The sequence below is a fragment of the Peromyscus californicus genome, unplaced genomic scaffold, assembly GCF_007827085.1.
Source record: "Peromyscus californicus insignis strain IS unplaced genomic scaffold, ASM782708v3 Scaffold_17__1_contigs__length_78620276, whole genome shotgun sequence".
In the NCBI taxonomy this organism is placed as follows: Eukaryota; Metazoa; Chordata; class Mammalia; order Rodentia; family Cricetidae; genus Peromyscus; species Peromyscus californicus.
Window position 1 is genome coordinate 54,713,020 of NW_026294469.1, and position 19,787 is coordinate 54,732,806.

General features: G+C 44.2%; 1 protein-coding gene across 3 annotated transcripts in view; it reads right to left on the minus strand.

Annotated features, from left to right (window-relative positions):
• The window catches only part of Ccbe1 (collagen and calcium binding EGF domains 1), a 250,353-nt gene that overhangs the window by 95,813 nt on the left and 134,753 nt on the right, over nucleotides 1-19,787 (minus strand). Inside the window, exon 1 of one of the 3 annotated variants that reach the window (XM_052742362.1) lies at nucleotides 15,038-15,498. The exons of the other annotated variants lie outside the window; for them this stretch is intronic. Coding sequence (XP_052598322.1) covers nucleotides 15,038-15,066 — 29 coding nt within the window. The 5' untranslated portion in view covers nucleotides 15,067-15,498. Of the gene's footprint in view, nucleotides 1-15,037; nucleotides 15,499-19,787 lie in introns of those variants that run through there. 3 annotated transcript variants of the gene reach the window in all.

The following is a 19,787-nucleotide window of genomic DNA, read 5'->3' on the forward strand; positions in this document are numbered from 1 at the left end:
AGAGAACTGTACTAAGAACTCTTAACCCTCGGGGTAAACCATTATTCATGCTACTATTTTAATGCAAAAATGAGATCAGCAGTATGATTAAACCTTAATGATGAAAAGAAATGAAACTGGCAATGTTGGGGACACAGACTGCATTGTCTGGGTCTCTGTATTAGGGACTGAACCTGAACCCAAGCCTCCCACATGCTAAGCCCATGCTCTGTCACTGTGCTACCGTCGTTGCAGATGTCCGAGATTTAACAGGACAGTGTTCATTGGGCATGGGTGCTTGTCCACTGGTTTTTTTTCTTTTGTAATAACTACGAAAATGCACATTGATAGCTCCATGAAAGATTCTATACCCACAAGGGTGACAAACTGGAAGGGCCAGCAGTACCAAGTACTAGTAAACATACAGACAACTGGGACCCCCGGGCTGTTACTACAGGTAAAATCAGAACAATCAAGGAGAGCAGTACGCAATGTCTGGCCATGCTAAAAGTGCTCAGTTAATCCCAACAGCTCTGCTTTTGTGTGTGTCGAGGCCAAACATAAACACTTCCTCATGAGGCACTGCAGTAGGCACATGGAAGAACTGAGAAATTTGGAAGTATCCCAAAAGTCCATCCAGAAACCATTCACGTGACAGGTAATACAGAAAGGTAACTTGCAGCAAGCAGCGTCAGATACAAAACACGAGCTGCATAGGACAAGCCATGACGCTGCTTACATCAGGGAGAAGAGCAGTTGTAGTCAAAGAGTGCAAGTGTGAATAAAGTGACTAGAAACATTGGGCTCAAATCTGGGCGAGTGCGCACAGTCATTCTGAAGAGTGAAGGGCCTTGGTCCAGGACGTCTGCTGGAGTCACAGCCACTTCAGTCTTCAGTCTAGCTGTCCCCAGACTGCTTATAATACCTAACACAGTGCAAATGATTTGTAAATGGCTGTTCAACTGCATTGCTGGAATAATATCAAGGAAAATGTCCGAGTTTGGACAGGTGTAATTTCCCCCAATATTTCCTAGCCAAGCAAGTTTGACGCATTGAGTAAAAACCATGTGTGCTGGCTAGATTTATGTCAACTTGACGTGTTAGTCATTTTAGAAGCAGGAAGCTCAATTGAGAAAATGTCTCCACAGATTGGCCTGTGGGCAACCCTGTGGTACATTTTCTTGACTGATGATTGATGTGGAAAGACCCAGCTCACTGTGGGTGGTACCACCACCGGGCAGATGGTCCTGAGTGTTATAAGAAAGCAGGCTGAGCAAGAAATAGTGTAAGCTGCACTCCACAATGGCCTTTGCATCAGCCCCTGCCTCCAGGTGCCTACCCTATTCGAGTTCCTGCCCCGACTTCCCTCAGTAATGGACTATGCTGTGAACCTCTTTAAACCCTTTCCTCCCCAAGTTGCTTTGAGCTATGATCTTTATTACAGCAATAGAAATTCTAATAAGATGCCATGGATACAGAAGAACTTGCTATATCTCACTGAGAGGGATGAGGAAACAGGAGGGCTCAATTGTATTTACAATGGTTTTTTTTTTTTTCAGGTGAATAAAAATTTTATTATTCTTTGACATTTGTGGAGCTCTGAAATAATTCATATGAAAGATAATTTCGACTCTAGGAACATAAACAATCTCAATTTCAACATAAACTATCTCAATTTCAGCCCTTATTAGTAGTGGGACTTCGATAATCAGCTTCTACAAACTTTTGTTTTTCAATTGGTCTCAAAGAGGATTTAAGGTCAAATAACATGTTACTTTTGAGATGCTCCACAACTGGAGTATGCAGCAAGGACACAATAGACATGTGCACATCCTTTCATCCTTTCCTGTATCCCCATCTTCCTTCCCTCCCCTGCAGCATGACCAGCTCTCCCCTCTGGTTAACTACAGATTACATTCTGCAGCCCATGTATGAAACTAGGCTGAGTTTGGGACCACCCAAGGCAGTGCAAGAGGAAAATCTATACAAACCCAGAACAAAAAGGTTGTCTTGGGCTAGGGAAACACCAACTTTTCTAGAAAAAAAATGAAGATGAGAATAACTAAATGCCAAGAAAAATACAATATGGCCATGGTCACAGATTGAAAGAATGATTGACACCAACTGTCACGAAACAAAATTATATTCAGTCTAATGAATTTTTTACACTAAACCCAAAAAAGTAAAATTGTGGGTTTTTTTTCTAACTTGCTTATAAACCAAACACAAACAAATTTTAAATGTGTTTCTTAGCGGAAAGCTTCTGTATTGATTTGTGGGGATCCCTGTTTCAGCTAAAGGCTTGAGACTATTTTCGGGGATGAGGATTTTTAACAGTACATTAAGTACCTTCTCATTGCTGTGATAAAACACTATGACCAAGGCAACTACCAGAAGGAAGGGTTTATTTTGGGCTTACAGCTCCAGAAGTTTAGCCTCCAGGATGATTGGGACAGTATGGCAACCGGTGGCAGACGTGGCAGCTGGAGCTGGAAGCTGAGAGCTGAGGACACACATCTCAAACCACAAAGAGGAGGCAGAGAGGGAAGTGGAGATGGCGCATGGCTTTTGAAAACTCAACGGCCACCCCCTAGTGACGTACTTCCTCTATCAAGGCCACACCCCTTACACCTACCCAAACAGCACCACCACTGGGGAGCTAGTACACAAATGCCCAAGACCGTGGCGGGACTTCACATTCAAAACATCACAGTTAGATTCATCCTTTGCGTATGACTTCTTATCCATTTCCAAGAACACCAATGTCCAGTCTTATCTCTAATTTTTAAAATCAGGCTCTGGGGATGTTTTATATTAGTCTTTGGTGACACAATGCCAGCCAAACCAAGGTGACAGCCTGTGCTTGTTTTTACCAGTAGATAAAGGACTCAGTATTTAATGTGTCCACACAAAAGGCATGTGGCTAATCTTTCTTCTGTTTTTAATATTGTTTCTTATCTCACCCTTTAAACTTGAACATAACAAACTTAATGAAATCTGACTCGTGATACACCCTTTCACTCTGGTGTGTGCTTGGGCAGGCAGGTCACTTAATCTCTTGTATGCTACTTATTTTATCTGTAAATGGAAGTATTAATAGTGCTCACTTCTAGAACTGTGATAGACTCTGAATTATTTCTTAAATATTTGAAGAGTGCCTAGAATACAGTAACCACAAAATACACTTTAAGTGGACACGGTTATAAATATGCACTACTGTCAAAATAAGGTACTATTTAGCAAAACATTTTGCTTTTCATTAAATATGGCAAGTGGATAACATACCTAAAGATTTATGGTCTCATAAAATCAGGATGCCAAGAATAATATGAGCATATTTAAATCTGATATAGAATAGCTATAAAATGGATGAGTTCATTCTCAGAAAAGTCCTTAGTAAACTTCAGATGTATCCCAAGCTTCAAAGAACTTCAAGGGAACATTCATCTTCAGTTGCCAAAATATACATGCACCCTTGTTTTCTCTTCATTTCCATTCTGAATCATCTCTGATAACGTTTTTATTCATCAGAGGAACCGAATTCCATTTTGAAACATAATCACAAACAGGTTTCTGTCTACCATCATATGTCCAAGAACAATGAAGCAATGCCAACAAAAAAATACTCTATTGTGGGGGTATCTTTGTGGATTTCTGTGGGCCTCTCTAGCACTTTGCTTCTTCCTATTCTCATGTGGTCTTCATTTACCGTGGTCTCCTATTCCTTGTTCTTCCTCTCTGTTCTTGATCTATCTGGGATCTCCCACTCCCCCAAGCTCTCTTTCCCTCGACCCTTGCCCTTCATTACCCCCACTCATGTCCAGGCTGTTCATGTAGATCTCATCCATTTCTCTGTCATTGGGCGATCCCCGTGTCTTTCTTGGGGTCCTGTTTTCCAGGTAGCCTCCCTGGTGATGTGAGTAGCAGTCCAGTCATCCTTGTTCCACATCTAGTATCCTGCTATGAGTGAGTACATACCATGTTTGTCTTTCTGAGTCTGGGTTACCTCACTCAGGATGATTTTTTCTAGATCCATCCATTTGTCTGCAAACCTCATGATGTCATTGTTTTTCTCTGCTGAGTAGTATCACAATAGACTGCTGGCAATGGTCGAGAGACAGCCCAAACTGACCTACTCTGGTGATGGGATGGCCAAACACCCTAATTGCCATGCTAGAAACCCCATCCAATGACTGAGGGATCTGGATGCAGAGATCCACGGCTAGGCCCCGGGTGGAGCTCCAGGAGTCCAATTACTGAGAAAGAGGAGGGTTTATATGAGCGAGAATTGTTGAGACCAAGGTTGGATAAAGCACAGGGACAAATAGCCAAATGAATGGAAACACATGAACTATGAACCAATGGCTAAGGGGCCCCCAACTGGATCAGGCCCTCTGAATGGGTGAGAGTGTTGATTGGCTTGATCTGTTTGGGAGGCATTCAGGCAGTGGGACCGGGTCCTGTGCTCATTGCATGAGTTGGCTGTTTGAAACCTGGGGCTTATGCAGGGTCGCTTGGCTCAGCCTGGGAGGAGGGGACTGGACCTGTCTGGACTGAGTCTACCACGTTGATCTCAGTCCTCAGGGGAGGCTTTGCCCTGGAGGAGGTGGGAATGGGGAGTGGGCTGGGGGGAAGGGGAGGGGGGGCGGGAGGGGGAAGAACAAGGGAATCCATGGCTGATATGTAGAACTGAATTGTATTGTAAAATAAAATTAAAAAACTCTAGCTGGCGTCTTCCACACCCATTCCTTCTGTCTTCTCTTTACACAAAATACATGCTTCCCGGCTGTCACACTAAAGATCCAATTCCCCAAAGGACAACTCAATGACACTGAGATAGTTGTGTCTACTCATGGGGAATGCTGGCTAAAGAGCACTAGCTAAAAGGACTCTCTACATATCAAGGTCCTGTGTGAAGAGGGTGGGAACAGAACCGCCCCCAGGCAGCCATATGTTGTAGAAGCCCTAGGGACATTTACAGGTGACTTCTTTTCTAGGATAGGAGTGGCCAGACAAGACTTTAGAGGCCTTTGGAAGACAGATATGTATGATGGCCTCCTGATTTCACCTTCCTCGTGTGTAGTGATGTATAACCTTCATGTGACCCTCTCCCCTTAAAGGCAGTGACTTGTTTCTGACCAAGAGATATGGCAAAGGTGACAGATGCCACTCATGTATTTCAGCTGTAAAAGCCCACGGCCTCTGTCTCACTGACAGACTATCTCTGACGCCTTGTGGCTTGCATGCCTTGGTGAAGCATGCTGCCATGCTGAAGAGACATGTTTGGCAAACAGCTAGGGGTGGCCAGGAGCCAGTGAAAAACTGCGGCCCTTTGTCCAGCATCCCATGAGAAACAGAGCCCTGCCAGTAACCACTGGAGCTTGGAAGTTCTTTCCTTGAGTGAACCATGAAGAACCTCAACCTTATGACTGAGCTGACCCATATTATAACCAGGGAGGGACTCCAAGACGGTATGCAAATTCTTTACCAACAGAAACGAAATAGGAAAACATGTATTGTTTGACATTGTCAGGTTTGAGGTTGTTTGTTACATAGCAACTGATAACCAATATGACTTCTAGCATTTGGGTATGGAAAGACGGTTTGGTGGTTAGAGTGGGTATTGCTCTTGCAGAGGACTAAAGTTCAGTTCCCAGCACCCATGTTTGGCAGCTCCAGTTACAGTTGCCTGCAAGTCCAGCCTCAGGGGATCCAGCACTCTTTTCCACCCTTCACAGGCATCTGTTCTCATGTGCACATACCCATACATGTACTTATACCCATACATAGACATAGACATGTACATATACCCATACATAGACATAGACATGTACATATACTCATACATAGACACATACATGTACATATACCCATACATAGACATAGACATGTACATATACCCATACATAGACATATACATGTACATATACCCATACATAGACATAGACATGTACATATACCCATACATAGACATAGACATGTACATATACCCATAGACACATACATGTACATATACCCATACATAGACATATATACAGACATATACTCATACATAGACATAAGAATATACATAGGCATATACCCATACATAGCATATACATGTACATATACCCATACATAGACATAGACATGTACATATACCCATACATAGACATGTACATATACCCATACATAGACATAGACATATACCCACATATAGACATAAGAATATACATAGACATATACCCACACATAGACATAGACATATACCTATATATAGACATAGACATATATCCATATATAGACATAGATATATATGCATAATTAAAAATGTCTTCCACCATCTAATGGTGAAATCAGACAGAAAATCAAGTAAACATCACCCTGGTTCTCCATGGCCGGTAAATCTGACCATACCCATAGTTCCCTAAAATGCCTTATCTCATATCAGTTTGGAAACTATTAAGGGATGTTCTTGTTCTCCCCAAAATTGTACTGTCTGATTACCCTTCAAAGCATACTCAATAAAAATAATGATGTTTAACTTCTGTTATCATATCCTATGAGACTATGATATTTAAGCTTAACTTTCTATAAGTTATGTTTTGAATACAGTACAAGTCTTTTAGTTTAAAAAAATAAGTTTTGTAATAGATGGGTTTGGATTTTTTTTCCAATTCTGAATGTCTTTGATCCACCCAAGTCGATTCCACTCAATAAATTCTCCTGTCTTACCTTTAGGATCCTAAGTTCTCACTAAAGCATCCATAAATTTCCAAGTCCTGAGACAAGGGGAATGGGGAGTTATTTATACAAGGGGGCAAAAACCTATGCAAGCCATCGGGGGTTGTTTTGTGTCTGTTTTATGCTTTCTATAGAGCTAACCCAAAAGAGCCAACACCTCAATCTAAGGCCTGGGAATAGAAGACCCCATTAATTCTATGTCCAACTCCTTTCTTTATTCACCCCATTTTCTGTTACCTTTCTTTACAATAAACTCAATCACGCATGAACAAGAAAGGAGAGAGAGAGGGAGAGAGAGAGAGGGAGAGGGAAAAGGAGAGGAAGAGAGAGAGAGAGAGAGAGAGAGAGAGAGAGAGAGAGAGAGAGAGAGAGAGATTTTATGGTTGGGGGTCACCACAGCATGAGGAACTGTAGGAAAGGGTCGCAGCATTAGGAAGGGTGAGAACCACTGCTCTATCACTTTGTGATCATCTGAAACGTGCAGCTACTAAGGCAAGCCAGTGCTGTTGTAAAGAGTTTATGGAACGGTGCTGGGAAACACACCGGGACCAGAAAGTGCAAGAAAGCACCTGAGGCATGCAAGAGGCTCTGCAGAAAGTGGAAGAAAGGACCTAAGGCATGCAAGGGTGCTCTGCAGAAAGTGCAAGAAAGGACCTAAGGCATGCAAGGGGGCTCTGCAGAAAGTGGAAGAAAGGACCTAAGACATGCAAGGGTGCTGCTCTGCAGTGGCAAAGCCTTGCTTTCCAATTATCCCGTGCTGTCCAAGAACCCCCACAAAAGAACGCCATGGAACTGAGCCTTCCAATTCCCTCCTTGGCTACATCCTTCTTCTTGTGTCTGCAGTTGAATCCCTTGTTACTGGTGAACCCCCAAACCTCACTAAGGGGAAAGACTGATTACTCCAAGCTTCCACCAAACTTGGGCCACCCAGTAGTGGACTTTCCTTCCATCCCTTCCTGCCTTTAAACATTCTTTAAATTTTTAAGAAACAAACCTATCTAGGACTCACCTCAGCATTTTGGACTCCTTCTTAGAGAGTCTCCATTTTAAAACATTGAATCCCAAAGGTTTCATAGTCCACCAAGCTCTGAAATCACCTAGGGAGCCAATTAAAACACAAAAACTGGGCCCTTCTTGATTGACAGAGGCCTAGAATTCCACACAAATGACTTCCTGTGGAGTCTGACATGGATGATCTGTGAAGGATACCCGAACATCCAGCTAAGGAACCCAGCATTCCACCAGGTTTACACTAACACTCAGTGTTTAGGGGAAGGACTTGAAGTGAAATGCAATATTAAAGCATATTTCTCTTTTCCACCCTGAAAAGTCTTAAAATAACTTTCACTATGGCTAATATTTAAGATGTAAAAAGGAGGTGCTGGAAAGATGGCTTAGCTGTTAAGAGCATGCACTGCTCTTGTAGAGGACCTGAGTCCAGCTCCCATCACCTACATCAAGGCAATTCACAGCCAATGGTAACTTCAGCTCCAGGGAATCTGACACCCTCTTCTGGCCTCTACAGGTAACAGCACACACATGCCTATACTCACACATGGACACACACACAACTTTTAAAAGTATCTAAAAAAGAGATGTAATGAGGAAATAATTGGCTGTGCATGTAAGCTAGGAAGCTCCTCCTAGGAAACTGTGGAAAATGGTTAAGGTCAGACTCAGGACAAAGATCTAAAAGCAGCTTGTAATAATCTGACAGCAAGAACACAGGATCAGACTGTGATGGGAGTCTCAGTGTGTGTCCATAAGTACTCCCATCTTTCATAGAAAATACAAAAGCTACATTGCATGTATCATGGAAACAGATTCTAGGGGCTTTTTCGGTTTATAAAAATAACTTTTAGGAAATAAAATATTGCACATGAATTCAAATTCATAAAATACATGAAGAACAAAGACTATAACAGGCAGCTGATTGCCAAGCCTCCCAGGAACATGGCTACTTTTTAATAAAAGGCGTCAGCTCTGTACTGGGTGGTTCCCTAACTGGGAAAGTCAGGGCCAAACTGACTTTTGTGTAACTTTTGATCTTCCACGAAATGTCACTGATCCTCTCCATAGCAACAATTAACAATAATTCTACATGTATTTATCAGCTACAAATATGTTGCTTTAATTCTCACTTTTAAAATATTATGACAATTTATTTTTATTATTTTTATTATGTGCATGTGTGTGTGTGTGTGTGTGTGTGTGTGTGTGTGTGTGTGTGTGTGTGTTGGAGTATGTGTGTGAGGGTGGGAGTCCTCAGAGGCCAAGACGTCAGATGTGCTGGGGCTGGAAATACAGGTGACTGTGAGCCACTGAACTCGGATGCTGGGGACAGAATCCTTAGTGCTCTGGTCCTCTGCAAGAGCACTAAGCAGATGCTCCTAACCACTGAGCATCTAGCCACCCATTCCTGCTTTATTACTAAGAGATTTAAAGAAATTATCTCTCCACTATAAAATGAAAACTATCTGTGTATACATCATTTTTCTTACAAAAACAGTGAGATTCAATAATATCTTGCAAATGATCTCTTCCAACTGACCAAGGTTCACACTTCCATCCCACACACATCCGTCTCTGACCTTCCAACAGAAAGTTCTTTTTGTTTTGTTTTGATTTTTGTTTGTTTTTAAACAGTCCCCACAGTTTATTCAGCAATGCATCAGGAGACAACCTCCATCATGATGGACCTAAGGCAGATACAGGATTGACTCACTGGAATGCATTCTTTATAGAGACAAAGAAAAACTGGGTTTCACAACATGTGTGAAGTAGGACTTGTTGCCTATCAACAGCCATTCTTTCCTCTACTTCAGGCAGGAAGTTTGGGGGTGTTTTTGTTTCTGTTTTTCTTCCAAGTCTGTCTTATCATGTTTTAATTTCTACCTATAGCCCTGTATTGGCAGATCTGTTTGGATTTGCAGGGTACAGTGCATTATAGGCTGTGCACAGATTGGCTCGGGATGTTCAAGCCATCTCTCATCTCCAACATTCTCATTTCTTTGTGCTGAGAACATTAGACTCCTTTCCTCTAGCTATTTTGATTTATATCATGACAGACTGTTAACTGTAATCACCTCCTGTGTAATTGAACACCAGAACTTATTGGAGTCTAGCCTCATACTAGTCAACCCATCTCTACCCACAGCTTCTGGGAACCCCAACTCTCCTCTGCTTCTATGGGCTCAGCTTCTTTAGTGTATGTTGGAATCATTTAACTGACTTAAAACACAAAGTTCATTCCTAGTCAGGCATGGTGGCACGTGATAGTGTAATTGCAACTTTTTTTTTAATGAAGAAATTTTTTATTCATGTTATATACTAACCACAGATCCCCCCATGCCTCCTCCTACTGCCCCCAGTCTCCCCCGCTCAGCCCACCCTCCATCCCCTCCTCTGAAAAGATAAAGCCTCCCATGGGGAGTCAGCAAAGCCTGGTACATTCAGTTGAGGCAGGTCCAAGCCTCTCCCCCTGTATCATGCTGTTCACGGTATCCCACCATAGGTAATGGGCTCAAAAAAGCTAGTTCCTGCACCAGGGATAGATCCTGTTCCTACTGCTAGGGGACCCTTAAACAGACCAAGCGACACAAGTGTCTCACTATGCAGAGGGCCAGTCCCATGCAGGTTGCACAGTTGTTGGTCTAAAGTTCATGAGTTCCCACTAGCTTGGTTTGGTTGTATCTGTAAATTTCCCCATAATGATCTTGATGCCCCTTGCTCATAGAATCCCTCTTCCCTCTCTTCAGCTGGACTTCTGAAGTTCAGACTGGTGCTTGGCCGTGGCTCTCTGCATCTGTTTCCATTAGTTACTGGATGAAGGCTCTATGATGACAGTTAGGATATTCACCAATCTGATTACCAGGGTAAGCCATCTTAGGCACCCTCTCTCCTATTGCTAGTAGTCTAAGATGGGGTCATCCTTGTAGATTTCTGGAAACTTCCCTAGCACCAGGTTTCTCCCTATCCCTGTGATGTCTCCCTCTATCAAGATATCTCTTTCATTGTAATGTGGTACATATATACAATGGAGTACTATTCAGCTGTAAGAAACAATGACATTATGAAATTTGCAGGCAAATGGATGGAACTAGAAAATATCATCCTGAGTGAGGTAACCCAGACTCAGAAGGACAAGCATGGTATGTACTCACTCATAAGTGGATACTAGATGTAAAGCAAAGGATAAACCAGACTATGACCCACAGTTCCAGAGAAGCTAAATAACAAGGAGGACCCTAAGCGGGATGCATGGATCACCCTGAGAAGGGGAAATAGATGAGATCTCCATGAGTAAACTGGGGATGAGCAGGGGCAATGGAGGGTAGGGGATGGGGAATGAGAACATAGGGAACGGGATGGTAATTACAACATTTTAAGAAGCTGAAGCTTAAGGGTCAGGAATTAAAGGCCATCCTCAACACACAGCAAGTTTGAGAGCATTCTGAGCTACATGATGCTCTTTCCAACCACCGCTGCCACCACCACCCTAAGCAAAAATGCTCATCTTGGGAAAGTCAGTCACATAAAGCCCTAACACACAGTCATTAGCCATGGATAGTTGACATTCCACATGAACAAAGATGTGATCACAGTCATAACTCAAGGTCAGAAATGGAAGTTCAAATGTGGGAGGGATTGGCATGCTGGTTGAACCCACAAGGTAAAGGAATTTGGATGTAAAGCTGGTGCATATGCAAACCATTAGGAAAAGAAAGCAAGAGGGAAGGTGTGTGTGTGTGTGTGTGTGTGTGTGTGTGTGTGTGTGTGTGTGTGTGTGTGTAACAGCAAGCTGTCATAAAGGTCACTGGGGACCCAGCTGAAGGAGGCATCTAACACCAGATTAAAGAGGGTGACCTTAATTAGCCCGGAGCTGTCCGTGAGATCTGTTAGAAAGATTAACCTGTGAGTAACATCAATTAAGAGAAGGGAGTAAGGCTATTAATCAAGTACTGTGAAGTTCCAAAGGAGAAGTATTCCAGGAGGGTGTTAATGTGGAACAAGTAGGGTTGATGTTGGGAAAAGGGGAGGGAGGCAGGGAGGGAGGGAGGAAAGGTGAAATTTCCACACAGAATCAGAAGGACTTGGGGAAGATGCGTGAGCCCTGGGTTACCTGAAAACAAAATTAAACAAAACCAAACAGCAGCTAGACATCTCAGGAACTTTCACCTGAGATAAGGAACCTCATCCAGCCTAGCCCACAGCTTACATAGCTCTGCAGGACACAGGGTAGTTTTGAGACCTGAAACTTGGCAAGGGGGGGGGGGGGAGGGGGAGTCGCTTTCTGACCTTTTGAAAGTCATAGCAATAAAAATCTTAGTTTTGGTGCTTATCTGCCTCCTTTGACCACTCTGCCTGTGACACTCTGACTCCAGTTTCCTGAGGAGGAGAAGCTGGGTGAGCAATCTACCCAAGTAAACTCTGGGAAGCAGGACCCATGCACAGAGACACTCAAACTAAAGCTAGATCCCATTGCAGATTCAGAAATCAATCACATCACGTTTACCATTAAGAGGCTTGGCATGTGTCAGCCTTGCAAGCTCCACGCTCCAATGCACACCCTTGTCCATAGAAGGATCTCAGAACTGGGGAGGTGGCCATTTGTTCTCATCTCTTAGAGTGCATACCTTTGGGAAGGCTGCTATCCTTCCAACAGTCTAGATGGTTCCTGACGCTAAACATATACTCTTTTCCTCTCTTGGAGACCTTCCCACCTACAGACAAGTCCCAGGTGAAATGCTGAGGGCAAAGAGGTTAGCCAAGTCCACAAGAGTGTGTGTGTGGTGGGTGCATATGTAGATTTGAGAATTTCCCACAGGGACACATGACAGTGCCTAGAGGTTCTGCTGACCAAAAGTGGGGTAAGCCAAGAAATGGCTTTTTATTGGGGTAGTGTGTGTGTGTGGGGGGGGGTAAGCCAAGGAATGGCTTTTTATTGGGGTAGTATGTGTGTGTGTGTGTGTGTGTGTGTGTGTGTGTGTGTGTGATGTGTCTTTGTGTGTATATATCTGTCTGTGTATGTGTTTGTGTGTGTGTCTCTGTGTATGTGTCTCTGGGTGTGTGTGTGTGTGAGTGTGTGGGTGTGTATGTGTGTGTATCTGTGTCTCTCTGTGTATGTGTCTGTGTGTGTGTTTATGTGTATGTGTCTGTTTGTGTGTGTGTGAGTGTGTGATGTGTCTGTATATGTGATGTGTTTCTGTGTATGTGTCTGTTTGTGGGTGTGTCTATGTATGTGTGATATATGTCTGTGTATCTAAAATCAGCTCTCCTGGTCTTGAAGGAACATGGTCAGTTAACTCACTGGTCAGTCCTTTGTAATCTCCAGCCAATGTTTTAGTTGGTATGTAATGTCCTAATGGTTGTCAGCTAATCGTCTCTACTCTCACCTCTGAGACACATGAAGAGCAAATGAGACCAAAGTGGGAAACTGAGGTTGCCTGCCTCGGGAGTAGAACAGAAACCCCAGTTCCGTACTCATTCACAGCCAGATGCACATGGTCATTAAAATGTTACTCACAATTTCCAGTGCCATGGCTGTTCTTTTTGGAGGATATACTCCAAGGCAAGGCCAGGGACTCACAGTATCCATCTAAGCATAGACGACAAGCAGCCGCAACTTGGGTGCCTGTGACCACAAGAAAACCTATGGCTGTTTGGTGTCTGTGATCAGCATAGCCCAAAGGCTCCTCAGGCCACAGTCAAGTTAGGAATGGTGTTCTGGGAAGGGAGAGATCAGCACAAGTTCTGAGATGGCCAGCAGACACAAAGCCCAGCTCCTAAAGTTCCCAGGGCCAGGGGAAGAAAGGGAAAGACTTCTGTGGTGGTATGTGCTGTTGTTCTGTAGCTGCATGTTGTCTCAATATCTCTTGGATTACAACCTAGCACAGAGAATGCTTGTCCATGTTCCATAGGCAGCCAACGAGACCAGACACTGTAGGCCTTACATAGAAGACAAATGAGAAGCCATTCAAACAGCAAAGTAGGTTGGACTGGAGATAGTGATGTTCAAGTGGACAGATGGGCAAGGGACAGCAGTGGGAGTTTGGATACAATTGCCACATAGAAGTGACAGTGAAGGAATATGGCTTCCACGAAATTCTTGGCTAGAGCCAGCCATGTGCTCCTATTAGAGCAGGAGAGAACATAGAGACACTCAAGACCTCCTCAAAACCTGAACAAATCTATCTGGTGGGAAAGAGACCATGAGGATCTGAACAGAAGCTAAGAGAGTTGGAGGAGATGGAGTCGAACGCCACACTACAATGTGGGGGGGGGGTAGAGGAGGGAAATGAAAGAAGCAGAGAGATGGTAAGCTGTCCACAGCTGTGGTCAAACACCAGACAGAAACAACTTAGAGGGAGTGTTGTTAGGACTCATGCGTCACAGGGCCCAGGACAGGTGGGGAGGCCTGGAGGAGCCGCTCAGTCACATCATGGCAGGCTAGGAAGCAGAAAGCAATGCCTGTTGGGTGCCGTCATCCTTCCTCCGATTCTAGTTCATTCACACGGAGCCCGTCCGTGAGAAGCTGCCCACCTACATTCGGGGTGGGATGCTCAATTGATACACTCCGAAAAACACTGTCATGGTCACACAAGAAGAGCACCTCACTATCTCCTAACGTGGTGTTCTAAGTGGGTCAGGTTCACGTGGAAACTAAACACCACATGTCTTCCTCCAGAGGAGAACCAGAGGAGAGCTGAAAGGGACTGGAGATGTTAAATGGTCATGGTTGTGGCGGTGGTAGTGGTAGGAATGATGTGTGTGTGTGTGTGTGTGTGTGTGTGTGTGTGTGTGTGTGTGTGTGTGTGTGTGTGTGTGTGTTTGGGGGTGATATACAAGTAGGACAGAGAAGCCCTAGATTTCAAGTTAAAGTTTATACTGGAGAGAAGGGCAGAGATCACAGCAGAGTTTAAAAGTAGGAAAGTAAGCTGATCTGGGTGACAGAGGAGGGCCTTGGTTTTCAAGATGTCAGCACCAATGAGAAAACTGGCCCTAAGTGGGGGGCAGTGATTCTGATTATAGCACCAACAGCCATACAAAGAGAGAAACTTAAATTAGCATCCAAAACAGATGACATACGATGGTAAATAGCCCATTAAAAGCACCGATGGCCCACGGGTTACACATCTGAGGAGGAAGGAGAGGAAGAGGAGAAACAGGAGGAGGAAGAAGAAGAAGAAGAGGAGGAGGAGAAAGAAAGAGAGAAGAAAGTGGATAGAGACTGTAGGACTTAAGTTCCCGGACTCGTCCTGATTGACACAGAACAATTGCACACGACAGAGAAGCCTGGGGAGCCATATGGTCAACCCCACATAGAGATACTCACTTGCTGCAGCCGTAAGTGAGACCAGGCATTTGCAGAAAGTCCTTCAAGCTAAATTTGTTTCCAAAGAAACACACTTCACACTGCGAGGCTCTTCATGCCACACGGAACTGCAGACCACCCTGCGCTTTACGTGGGATGTTTAAAATTAATCCGCGCTTACAAATAGCGGCGTGTGAGTCAAACATGGCAGCACCCTAGCAGTGAACGCTGGTGAAAGCAATCCATCACGCTGGATGTAGATTTTAGTTTAAAAACTGTTCTTGTTTTTGTTACTCTGCCATCTCCAAAAGGGTTCCAGCAAAATAAATCAAGCTCCAACTTGAAGGAGCAAATGCCTAATGGCCGCCCCACTGAAGGCTTCGAGAGACAGTTCCAAAAAGCAAACTGAATTACAAGCATGTAATATCTGATCTCACTGATTGAGGCTGATTTTTACAAACAAACTCCATCTGGTGAGCCTGGGCTCAAGAAGGAACCTCTATTGATCAGGCAGTAACCCCTGAGGGAACAGCAGGCACCATATTCCAAGCAGCTCTTGCCGCCTCCAATTATCATCTCACTGCCTGTCATGAGGGAGATTCCAAAACAGACTGTAGGACGATATTTATGGAGGTCCTGCCATCCACGGTGTGGGTAGAGAGCCAGGGCTCAGGCAGGCAATCAGCTTGTTCCCAAACTTCCTGGCACAAATTCACTTGAATCGTCTACAGCTGCTCCCCACAAAGGGTGATAATAGTCCTGGAGTTGACTTCTCTCGGGAACGAGGCATAAAGAGGACATGAGGTTGGCATCCACAGCCCACCCATTTCGTTGTGTCTGCTACTTATTACCCTCCTCACTGCCCAGAAAAGTCAGCTGAGATTCAGCCGTCTGCCCAGGACAACCTTGGACACTTAACCTTGGCCAGAAGGCCATCTGTCATGCCCCTGCCTGCTGACTTGCTTTGCCTGCAGCCCAACAAACAATGGCGCTACTGGAAGGATTATTTCTGTAAATGCTGGCTGTAATGACCCACACTGGTGAGCATGAGTGAGCTAAGCTCTAGTAGAGAACGATAAGCAAATGAGTATGTGGTGGCTGGTTGAAGCCATTTCCTGAGCCATAACATGGTAGCTTGAGCACACAGCACAAGCTACAAGTTGTGTGGCCCGTTCACTCCTCTAGATGTCAGGCCAGCACAGGCACAAGCTCTGGAGCACATGGCTTCCTCCTCTAATGCAGGCGTTGGTTAAAGCAGAATGGGCTCCACAGCTGATCTTCACAAATAAGGTCTACTGGGACATAGCCACGCTTGTTTGTTGACTTACCGCCTGTGTCCGAGGAGCTACAATTCGGAGTTGACTAGCTATGACACACCATAAAGCTTTCAGAGTTTAAGAGACATTGGCCTTTCATAGAAGGTTCCTAGGCTCGTGTCCAGCTGGCAGAATAGGTCTTCAGAAAAGGCCTCAACCTCACCTAAGAATTCATACGCTTCAGGACATTGCCTTCACAGGGAACTGGCTCCCTGGGAAATCTTTTTTTTTTTTTTTTTTAAAGTGGGCACATTTTTTCAGGAAAGGCAAAGCCTGTCCATATGTACAGGGAGCCATGGGCCTTGAGATGTGAGAATTTTTACAGCTGTGTTCTGGAAATACCAGACGCGAAAGGGCAGGTGGCACATTCTCTAAAGTGCCTTGGGAAACATTTGTTGGTGAGTAGAGACAGAAAGGTAAGTCCTAGGCAATGTTTTTTTCCTCTTTACCATCATCCATTTATAGGAGATTGGGCCTTCAAATAAAATCTGAACATTTCCAGCAATTTGGGACTTTTACATTGAAGTAGAGTAGTTTTGATATTGATAAGCAAAGCATTGGAAGTCAAAAGGCTCACGTTCCAACCATGATTACTGCCTACTTCTTCACACCTTGGGCAAGTTGACTAAACGTGCTGATGTTATGCTCTTCTATCCAAGGATCTATTGTTGTGTGACATGTCACCACAAAACTCAGTGGCTTCAAACAACCACTCTTTCCTTCTTCATCATCCTCCCTATCAGACTCAACTCCAACCCTTGCTCCAGTTCATGTCTTTAGGCATTTGCTGGCTAGGCTGGGTCCGGCAGGTGTTAAGACGGCCTCACACGAGTGGCTGGTGTATGGACCTTCCTTTCCATAGGCCTTTTATCATTCAGAAGTCTAGCCTGGTTTCCTTCTACAGCATTCCATGAGGCAGGGGAGCGGGGGCTCTAGTAAATCAGGACCTGGAGCTTGCACAAAATCCCCTCTGCCACATCCTATTTACTAGGAAAACCCCGAGGGGTTGGGAAACAGATTCCACAGCTTGATGAAAAGCTACAGAAGGCCGTGGCCACTTCTTCTCCAGGACACTCATGCCTTTGTGCTTGCTGTGATTACAAAATGAAATAACACATGCTGAGTGTTTCATCCGAGGTCAGTTCATGAACTTCCTGGGGCAAGAATGTCTCTATGCTTCATCCAGTTTTTGTCAAAATTATATGTCTTACAAACATTCCTCCTATGAACGTTCATCCCGATTCATGCCCTGCTGGAGCCAATCCAACATCTCCTTAGAATTCAGCTATCCCAAGCATCTACTTGTTCACTTAATAAGTCAAAAGAATCCTACCCCCCTGTCAGATGTTGGCAATAATTTCAACCTAGCTCTTTATCAGGGAATCTGATTTGGAAAGAGCACTTTACTATGGGAAGTTGTTTAAATAAAAGAGAAAAATACTTGGTCACATCCATTTATTATGATAAATAGTACTAAGTGGCAGCCTATGGAGAATGTGCTGGGAGTGTTTTCACTTGCCTTTTTCGTGAACGGGCTCATGCCATCAATTATTTCAAAGAAAAAAAAAGATCATACATCAATATCCCTGCAGTAGATTCAGTTAGAGCCCAGCCCCAAACTGTCAAGATGGCCTCCCACTCATCTACTACAGAGCTATACCAATGCCCATCCTTCAAAAGGCATTAAATGAGAACACTGGGAGCTAAGATGAACACAGGAAGGGGGTCTCCTCTAATCACAGCCTACATGTCTTCTACAGAGGGCTCCTCCTCTGGGCTTCAGAAGACTTCCCACTTGCTATGCTGGTGTTGGCTCATGAACAATCTAAGTTCACTATCATGGTCCTAGGAACAGTAAAGGAAGATCAGCAAGCTCTGCACAAGTTTGACAAAAACACACTGTCAAACAGTCTCTTTTCTACTCATCAGAAGCCAGTGTATTAGTTAGGGTTCTATTGCTGTGATAAAACACCATAACCAAAAGTAACTTGGGGAGGAAAGGGATTATTTCATCTTACAGTCTGTAGTCCATGAACCACGGAAGTCAGGGCAGGAACTCAAGACAGGATCCTGGAGGCAGAAACTGAAGCAGGAGCCATGGAGGAGTGGTGTTGATTGTTCTGCTTCTCCCAAGTCTGTTCTGCCTGCTTCCTTAGAGCACCCAAGACCACCTTTCCAGTCATGATGGCACCACCCACAGTGAGCTGGGTCCTCCCACATCAAAAACCAATCAAGAAAATGCCCAACAGGCTGCCCACGGGGCAATCTAGTGAGGGCATTTTCTCAGTTGAGGCCCCTTTTCCAAAACGACTCTAGCTTATGTCAAGTTGACATAAAACTAGCCAGTACAATTGACCACTTGTCAATTTGACACATAAACACATGGCTCAAACCATAGCCTTTCCTTTCTTGCTGTTCCCAGCGTATCATAGTAATATCAATATTACAATATAAAACATATTCCAAACTTTAAAATTTCCATAGTTTTTAGAAATTCGGTCTCTTTAAAACACTCAAAGTTTCTTCCAATGTTAAAAGCCTCACCAAAATATTCAAGTTTCTAAAATATCCAAAGTCTCTCTAAAACTCCAAAGTCTTCTTAAAAATTAAGTTTCTCAACTGTGGGCTCCTGTAAAATAAAAAATAAGCTACACGCTTTCTTACTCCAAGAGGGAAGAACCAGGGCACAGTCACAATCTGAACAAAGCAAAACTAAACTCCAACAGTGTAAGCAACTTAGTGTCCCATGTCTGAGATTCATTCATTATCTTCTGGGCTCCTCCAAAGGGTGTGGACTTCTCTGGCTCTGCCATTCACAGCACCCACAGTATTCTGGGTTCAGGGAGTTTCTACTCCATAGCTACTGCTGTCCTTGGGTGGTCATCCATGGTACTAGCATCTCCAAAATGTTGGGGTCTGCAATACAACTGGGCTGTGCCTTCACCAATAGCCTCTCTTTAGGGACCCTGACTGCCACACAGTACCAAGCCTCAATGTCTCCCTGACCCCCTTCAATCCTGGGCTTTCTATTGCAACTGAGGCTGCACCTTCGCCTGTGGCCTCTCTCCAGCCGCTCCTCAAGGACCTCAGCCCAACAACAGTGCCAAACCTCAGCTGCTCTCTATGACTCTTTCGTGCCTTCAAAATCAATACCATCTGAGTGACTCTTACACTACCAAGTTTGGCTGCCAAGATGAGGTACAACATTGGCCCCCCTCCGGACCACAGATTCTGTATTCGGAGCCTGAGCAAGCATCTTTTAAATTTATGATCCTCAGTGACACTAGCTTCTTCTGAATCACTGCTAACTTCTCAGCCCCAGCTAACTAGCATCAACCATCCCAGCAAAGCTCTTCCTTCAGTGGTACTGGTCTCTTGCTCATCACAACTGACTCCTCAGCTCCAATTGACCACAGATAACCACAGATTCAAAGTACTGAATAACCCCAATAGGG